This window comes from Curcuma longa, chromosome 11 (assembly GCF_044706935.1).
Source record: "Curcuma longa cultivar G26 ecotype Majalengka, Jawa Barat chromosome 11, ITB_CL_G26_1.1, whole genome shotgun sequence".
Lineage (NCBI taxonomy): Eukaryota > Viridiplantae > Streptophyta > Magnoliopsida > Zingiberales > Zingiberaceae > Curcuma > Curcuma longa.
Genome location: NC_133871.1, coordinates 14,653,137 through 14,662,411, shown reverse-complemented (window position 1 = coordinate 14,662,411; position 9,275 = coordinate 14,653,137). Strand labels below are relative to the sequence as shown.

Here is a 9,275-nt window from a genome sequence, read left to right as displayed (position 1 = left end):
GAATATCGTCGATCGCGACCTCTCGAATTAATTAATTGGAAGCAAACTTAAATACTCGGATTAATAAATAAAAAAAAAACACACACACACACACGCCCAAGAACAGAGGAAAGTGGTCCAAAAAACACACGCTTTCTCAGTGTAGCGGGTGGGGCCTGTTGGTGGCATCGTCTAAGGTAATAGTATTAAACATGATCAAATTGTATAATTTAACTTGATTTAATTCAAAATATAAAAAACAATGGAATTTCCAAACGACATAATATTATATTTAAATATGTAAATGAATTGATATGAATTTAACTCATCTATGAGAAAGTATTAGTTAAAAAACATTTAAAATTTATATATAATAAAATTTAATTATTTTAAAAGTACCAATTACATACTTTATAAATGTTTATTGATCTAAATGATATAACTAATTTATAACACAATTAACAAAAGGTATCATTTTTGGTGATGTTTGATTGATCCTTACGTAGTGTTTTAATAGGCTTACTTATTTATTTTGATCAAAATTATTATTTAAGATATAATTTAAAAAATAAGAATTATAATTTTTTTTATAAAAAACAATAAACGGTAAAGTAATATAAATTCGGCCTAAAATTTGGAAATTAACTGCCATATAGTATAATCTTTTTTTTAAAGTATTTCAAAATTATTTTTAAATAATATTAATTTTAAAAGATATCACACTGTACGTACACACATATAAATCTAAGAGTATATTTAATTTACTTTTTAAATATAAATTAAAGTATAATAATTTTGATCCAAATTGATTGGCTAAGTTTGGTCAAAATTAATAAATTCATCTAATAGTTATGGCAACGATATAAAATCATCCTATAACAATCTTGATTAAAAAAAAGTAAATTTTAAAAATATTATTATATATATTTATTCATATTCAAAAATTTTAACAACTAATTATATTGTTTATATATTCAATTTTTTATATAAATTAGTACATGGTGGTGCCCACCTAGTCAAAAAAATTTAAATATTTTTATTAATTTTGACTTGTTATACTAGAATGAATTATTAACTCTTGACATATCTTTACGCGGTAAAAGATAATACGTTCACTTCAGACGACGTCTCTCACACGGTTATAGTCCTTAAAGGTTAAATCAGAAAATTGAGTGGCCCCAATGTATCGACGTACCTTCATGGCGTATAGAAGAGGAATATGATTCCAAAGCTTTCATTTGACTTAAAGGCTGTATACGACAGACACATATCACATATGATTCGTAAGATACTGAATGCTTCGTTACTGGTGAAAACTGTAGAAGGTTCAAATTTTTTCAATCTATTAAATACTCGTTTAGTTTGAGAATTATAATGTGTCAACTATAACTCCTAAAAGTAGTGCTAGTAAATACTTTTCACTAATTATAATAAATCTTTTAATGTAATTTATTGAATCCTGCATTTAAATTTTAAATGTGTAATTTGATAAATTGTTTTTTTATTTTTTCACTGTAAGACTAAAACAAAACTATGGTTAATTTAAAAGTTAATATAAAAGGTTACTGGAACCGCTCCTCCTTTATCGGAAAAAATGGATGTTGACGGAATATTAATGCAAAAAAGGCTTTTCTAGGGTATTTGAAATAAAAATATTTTTACTTTTAGTATAAAAAAATTATATAAATGCCTAAATTGTCACAAAAATATATACAAATCCCTGGTTTAAAAAATGCCGAGAACAGCAGGTTAAACTTGAACCGTTCGCCTACATAAACAAGCCACTCCCCCATCCTTCGTCCTCGTCGCGGAGGAGTTGGAATAATCCACTTCCATGGCTATCTTCTCCTCGGAGACCCACGCTGACGGATTAATCATCAGCCGCACCTACAGCTTCGCCCGCCTCGGTCGCTACCTCCACACTCTCCTCCTCTTCGTCTATCGCCTCTCTGGCTTCTACATCACCCCCTTCTTCCTCCAACTCTGCTATTTCATCTCTCTCACCTTCCTCGGCTCCCTCCTCCTCGCCCTCCTCAAGCCCAGCGACCCCGACTTCTCCCCTGGCTACCTTGACATGCTCTTCATGTCCACCTCCTCCATCACTGTGTCCTGCCTCGGCGTCGTCGAGATGGAGAGATTCTCCAGCGCACAGATCGTCGTTCTCATGCTTCTTATGTTCCTCGGTGGCGATGTCTTCGTCTCCCTCCTCGTCCTCCTCCTTAGAAAAGCCAACACGACGGAGAACTCATCGAGGAGCGTTGAGATTGAGGCCGGCCCAATCCCCCACGACGACGACGCCGTCGTCGATCGCTCCGAAGCAGGGATGGACATCAACCCCTCAGCCGCTGACGTCGAATCGAAGACCTATACGTGTTTGCTAATTTACGTAATCTCCGGCTACATTGCGACTTTTCACGTGCTCGGCACGGCGTCGCTGTTGGCCTACTTTGCAGGCGTTTCGAGGGCACGAGGCGTCTTAAAGACGAAGGGTATCAATCTCTTCCTCTTTTGCTTGTGCACGACTGTTTCATCCTTCGCCAACGGGGGATTTGTCCCTACAAGCGAGAACATGGTGGTGTTCAACCGGGACCCTGTGGTGCTGCTGTTGATGACGGCTGTGGCACTCGTCGGCAACACTTTGTTTCCTTTGTTCTTAAGGTTGGCGATCTGGGCCTCCAGCAAACTCACCAGGAGAGCAGAGTTCGGCAGCATGTTAAAGAGCTCGGGAAATGAAGCTCGACTCTGGCCTCTTCTCCCGAAGTCGCAGACTTGGATGCTGTCTCTAACCGCTGTCGGGCTGTTGCTGGCCGTGCTGGTTCTGTTCTGCGCGATGGACTGGAACGGCGCCGTTTTTGATGGCTTGAACTCTTTTCAGAAATTAACCAGCGCATTGTTCATCGTGGTGAACTCAAGGCACGCCGGGGAAAACTCCATCGATTGCTCCCTCATCTCCCCTGCTGTGCTCGTATTCCTCATCGTTATGATGTCAGTACTTTTGACCCCTCAACGTTTAAAAACGCGCGACGCATTTAGTTTCAACTCATATAGCTTGATACCATGTTTGTTTGACAACAAATTCGCAGGTACCTTCCCGCTTCCGCGTCGTTCACTTTGGCTCGCGAGGATGATTCAATCCACGAACGAACTCAGAGAAAACCCCAGGGGAAAAGCTCGTGGTTGCAACGCCTAATTTTTCCACAAATATCTTGGATTTTCATCTCTGTAGTTGCAGTATGCATTACAGAGAGGAGGAAGATGTCCAGAGATTCGCTCAACTTCAGCACATTGAACATCATTTTCGAAGTGACGAGGTAATACAGTAATTTGGTGAAGTCATTCTTTATGATCACACACAGGATGCTTATTATATAGGCGAAGCACAAACACGTCAATTTTAGCACTGTTATTCACCGACACGAATAATTAAGAGAATCAACTAGTGAATGATAAGACTAGATGAGAATAGGGCACAGTGCTGTATTATCGATAACAATAGTCCATAGCATACAATTTCAAGTTGATTTGAACTATATATAACTACTGGACATGATTTTCAAATGCACATCAAACTTAGAGATCTGAATTTTGATGAGTTTATTGCATCTTTTTGGTTGCAGTGGCTATGGAAATGTAGGGTTGTCAACTGGCTACAGCTGCTCAAGGTTGCAAAAGCTCGATCCAGGAGCAAGCTGTGAGGACAAACCCTATTCACTGTCAGGATGGTTCAGTGATGAGGGCAAGCTTATCTTGATCCTTGTCATGCTCTATGGAAGGTTGAAGAAATTCAGTGCAGGATGTGGTAAAGCCTGGAAGCTGTATTGAGGAAGCCAAACTATTACTATATATGAATACGATAATTAATTAGCTAAATGAGAAGATTAGATTCTATATGTAATTACGAAATTGTGTAAAAGCTTATCTTTTTGAATACGACTGATTGCTGGAATATTTTGTTGGGAAATCTTTATTATATCCCTTGTAAATTATTTTTCTTCAAAATGCCCTTAGACTTTTGAAATAAGACTTTGTTTTTTATTTTTTCCCATTTTTGGTTCAAGATATCCAGTCTTCTCTTCTGTTTATCCTAAGCCTCTTTATTATCCCTTGTCACACAAGCACACATTACCTCCAAAATACCAAACAAAAAAGGAAAAAAAAAAAGTTAAAAATCCACTTGTTTGTTTAATCATGCTAGCCTTTTAAGGTGTGTTGGCATAATTAGGTTCTTGACTCCAGGAGTGGCTAGTTAAATGTAATTTTTATGTATAAAAAAACATATATAAATCTTGATTTTATGGTGTTTTAGTTGATTTCATCGTGAATTAGTAAAAGAAAAAATTTTATAATTCAAGCGTCCAGTTCTTGCGATATGATTAATTTTAGAGGTAGATGATCCAACTCTATAGATCACCCATTAGGCAAATATGAAAGTGCACAACTCCTCGTCCAGCAGGCAGCAACCAACGTTTCATATATTTCATCCTATTTGAACCATAGAAATTTGAGTTAATCTACTAAACACCTTACCGTTGCACTATTGGGGAGAAGGGGGGGCCTATTAGAATCGTCTCGCTTTGGGGTTTCATGGGGGAGTAAGAAACGATATTTTTGATGCATAATTAAAAACTCAGTTAGGATGAATTGGAAATTAGTCTAAGCTATTGAAGCTTAATTAATATGAGGAGAAAGCTATTGAAACGTAATTAATATGACGGTGGATAAACTGGTTGTAAACTTGACCACCCTGTTGTCAAGTTTTAACGACACAATAAACCCATTTTATAAGAATCATCTTACATCCTATAAAATCGTTTGTGTTATATTTCTTTACACTCACAGACCTTCAGAATTTGGGTGCAAATCTGATTTTAAAATTAACTCAGTCCTTCTATCCGCCAACCATCATGCAAAAAGTTTCAATAGTTCAAGCTAGTTTTAAAATCAACTTAGCTTGCACCTTTAAAACTAGTGCTTATAGTGTGTTTTTTATGTGTAAAAATTATTTTTTATTAGTTCTAGTAGCCAATGTTACCCATGAGCTTTTAAAATTTAGTTGCAAGTTGATTTTTAAAATCACTTTGCTCGTTATGAAACTATAGTTTCGAAATAAGGAGTGATTTATCACTTTTCCCCCCCCCCTTTTTGTTGGGCATTCTGTAAGTAAGAAGTGATTTTTAAATGCTCTCTTTATTAAATAAGAAGTGATTTTTAAATGCGCTCTTTATTAAATTATAAAAAAAAATATTAAAAACATAAATTACAGAGAAGTAGACCATAACTTTGATCACAGCATGCATCAAAGTAAAACATCACTACAACTTGAAAAAGAACTTGAACATTACCATAATAATTGACTCCGCTATGCCTATCCACTGTATCTGTTGCTAAGCAACAGCCTTAGTCTCCCGGAATAGAAAGGCTAAAAAACATAGCAGGTTTATTGACTGATTTTGTTTCTCACTTTCACTCATAACATAAATATGCATAGGGCGAAATCAGCTTTTGGCTAAATCCATGTACGTAGCTAATAACTCGGGGAACTCATTGTGCTCGGGCTATCAAGTCCTGTGATTGCAGTTTCAATCTTCTCCTTCAGTTGAGCACTCCCTATTTCATCACTCTGCACACAAGTATCTTGCTTCAATTATATATATGTGCAGATTTGAGGTACTCAATCATTTCCAGTATTAGATGATTCGATTACTTTAGCTTAAGAATTTGGAAATAAAACAAGCAAATTTCCTCTCTTTGCTTTTTGTTGAAAAAGAACTTCGGCCATTTGTTCAAGGATTTAAGCATGCCAAAGAAGCTCTTTAATCAATTGTTGCAAAAAGATAATAACATTCATCTCAGGTGCCTTTTCACTGATACTCTCCCTAGATGAGAGGAATTAATTATCCAAGAGCATGTATCCGTGGAAATTCAAACTTTATTTCACTGTTATAAATCTACCGTCCTCGATTCGACTACATCAAAAATGAAGATGTGAATGGTGGTGGTGGTGCAGTGTTGACTAAGTTTCCCTGTGCAGTGGAAGCCTGTCACGCTTGCCACATGCTGCGAGGGCGACGACTGTACATTGACTATTTGTGAAAAGGATAGGCATGGCAGACAACCTATGTTAAATCAATGCTGAATCACCAAAAAGATTATAAAAACTAATTAAATATTGGATTGTTTTTTTGGTCAAAAAGATATATTAAATTGTTTTGAAGAACCGCATGTGTTAAATGAGCTAAAAGTGGGGTGTCTGTTCGGGGTGCAATTTATAATCTGTCATATTTGAATCCCCTTCAATATGATCTTCTCGATAACATGCATGGCTCTGAGATAGTTAATTTGATGTCTTTTCCCATAAAATGGCGGATGTGATTTCCATAACACAAGTTTTGAATCCGGTATCTTATGCAAATAAGGGTGCTAATTTCCAGATTCAAACTCTCAAATCTGACTTACCTACCACTACTACCATTCTAAGCAACCGTGTTAATATAACGCTAATAGTTAAAGAAAGTGAGAGTATATTATACCTCAATGAACAGAGTATAAAAGAGGTTGTGGGAGAGGCAGGTGATGTTGGCCGTGATGATCTTGATGTTGAAAGACTCAAAAAGCTCGCACAGCTTGATCATGGTGTCTCCCTTCTTGTTGCAGGTGATGTTTATAACAATGGTCTTCTCCCCCACTTCACTCACTGTAAGCTGCATGACATGCCACCAAAAACTAATCAATTTCCGAATTTGAAAAGGCTGTTTTATTTTCATAATCAGTAGTTAAAAAGTGTGTAAGAGAGAATGTGTGATTACTTCCACAACTTGAATTGGTGCCGAGCTGAGGCAACTTGGAGCAGACGCAGTTCTTTTCTTCTTTCTCTGCGAAAAGTGCTGATTCTCCAAATGCGCAAGGTCGTCATCAACCGAAGCCAACTCTTGCTTGAGTTTTGACTCAAGCTCAGATAATTCAGCTTTCATCTGCCTTTCTTCGTCTTGAAGCTGAATAATGTAATCGATCGCATCCTTTATGATCGATGCCTTGTTCATCTGAGTTCACATCATCAATTAATTAAGTACTTATAATAATCAGATACTAAAACTGAGGGGGAAAAACAACCTGCCACCTGGTATGGTTTTGAAGTGTTAATTAATTACCTTGGTGATCTTGGGAACGATGCTTCGGAGTGCGTAGAGCTTATCGTCGAACTTCTTCCGGCGATTCCTCTCCATGGCAATGTTCTTCGGCGTCGCTGGGACCGACGAAGAGGCACCTTCTGGAGAACTAGTGGAACCATAGTAGCCACCGGGCACGGCCTCCTCAAACCCCCAACTGCGTAAGAACGAAAGGTATCAACCCTGCTTAGCTAAGCTCAGAAGCAAGAATCAGAGCATATGTAACAGTAGTTCGTAAATAGAAAATAAATGACCCCTTTTTTTCTGTCTGTCAATTGAACCACAAGATGAACAAACCGGGGAAGAGCAACACTCTCAAGTTGATTCCATATTATGAAATCAAGAAAAGAACATACGAGAAAAGGAAAAGATCCTGATGTTGTTGACGAGAACCATTGTTCAATTCAGGAAATAACCGATCGCTCGATCAACAGACGAAAGATGAAGGAGCACAGGACGAGTGCATACCTCTCGAGCTCTCCGAAATCCATCAAGCACTTAGTTTCCCAGTATAGGCTGTTCTCGGCATTCATGTCGTCCATTGTGTTATTTGGTGGCTGTTGGATTTCGTGAGGGTGGACGGAGGAGGTAGAGACTTGAGAGAGATCGAGATTATGCAGGGAGCGAGGGATACTCCATATTTATAAGGGGAGGTATCGCATAATATATAATATATAGAATATTTTATTTTGTTCAGACTTTTCTAAAATGCTCCTTCAAATTTTAAAATCTTCATTTTTCCCTCCGTAGATGTGAGATCATAGATAACGGCGGTTTTCTCTAGACGTAAACTGATTTAAAAATCAACTTACACCTTATAAATTTTAATTTTTAATAATTTTAACGTTATAAATCCGTATTATTACTCATGTCAAAACTAAAAACTCAAATATTTTTATATTATTTCTTAAATTTTAGCAGCAAACTGATTAACAAATTAAACCAGCTTAATTATATATGTAAATATGACGTTACGGATGAAAAAACAAGTTTTCTTGGTTCCTAACATAAGCATAATTAATGGTAACATATATAATCATGTAACTTAATGCTCGATTTGATTTTAATTTTGACAATTTGTGCTCTACGATTTGACATTATTATGCTAAAATTTAAGACACCGTGAATTTTCTTAAGCTTTTGACTTTAATACTAATTTTATCAAGAATTTGCAACTTGAAAACTGCTAAAAATATAAAATTTTTAAGGCCAACCTAATTTACAAATAAAATTACACCCTAATAATTAACACTTGCACGCATAGCTAGCATAGTAAAAAAATTGATTTACATGTCGATCGCCTTAATTGTAGCTAAATTTTAAGAATATGTGAGTTTTTTTTTTAGATTTTTTTATTTTAACATGAATTTAATTGGGTTTATAATTTTGAAAATATAAAAAATCTAACATACAAGGTGCAAAATTATTTCTAAATTAGCATCACTCTAAATATATAACAAACTTAAACAGATAGATATTTTGATAATAAATCAAAACTATAGCTAGGACCAAAATAAAAATTTTAAAAATCTAAAAGCATTTTTTTAATGTAGCAAATTATTAAGTGTAAAATGAAAATTTCTATATTACATAAATATATCGTATTTAACTATACCTTATTCAAATTATAAAATATTAAATAATAAATTAAATTAATAATTCAATAAAGATATAATAATAATGGATTTAGAAAATAAAATCAGAAAGTAAATGGAAGTTCATTATCCCAAGGTAAAGATTTGTTATTATCGTGCTGAGATGATTCTTATCTTTTGCATGCCTTAAAACTGTGTAATTAGTATTATCTGTATACTATTGTAGCAAAAGGTGGATTACATTTATCATAGTTCATCTTCATATTAGGTGAAAGAAGGTAAATCAGAGTCAGTTTATAATCGACAGCCAAGTGTTTAAGGAGTGAGAGGGGTTTAATTTTTTTTCTCCGAAGATATACGTCTGTCAAAAATTGATCCCTCATCCCATTATAGTAAGTCTAACACCTTCTAATCAACTGGACACCCCTATGGGGACTAATACTATCTGTACACTAGCCTATTAGTGTGAATGTCTATAATAATATATATATTTAAAAATGAGCTCGATGTAGCATATACTTGTGCTTTGTCTATG

The 9,275-nt window shown here is 35.5% G+C and overlaps 2 protein-coding genes across 2 annotated transcripts; one reads left to right on the top strand and one right to left on the bottom strand.

Annotated features, from left to right (window-relative positions):
• Positions 1-1,800: 1,800 nt before the first annotated feature.
• LOC141839877 (cation transporter HKT2;2-like) lies at positions 1,801-3,940 on the top strand. The gene is made up of 3 exons (XM_074727727.1): positions 1,801-2,964; positions 3,063-3,290; positions 3,597-3,940. Exons 1-3 carry the CDS (start codon positions 1,814-1,816, stop codon positions 3,799-3,801), a joined length of 1,584 nt encoding a protein of 527 aa, XP_074583828.1. The 5' UTR covers positions 1,801-1,813; the 3' UTR covers positions 3,802-3,940.
• Positions 3,941-5,503: 1,563 nt separating this feature from the next.
• Positions 5,504-7,687, bottom strand: LOC141836850 (transcription factor bHLH35-like). The gene is made up of 5 exons (XM_074724315.1): positions 7,614-7,687; positions 7,128-7,302; positions 6,786-7,019; positions 6,510-6,680; positions 5,504-5,599 (listed from the first exon to the last, which is right to left on the bottom strand). Exons 1-5 carry the CDS (start codon positions 7,685-7,687, stop codon positions 5,504-5,506), a joined length of 750 nt encoding a protein of 249 aa, XP_074580416.1.
• Positions 7,688-9,275: the final 1,588 nt, after the last annotated feature.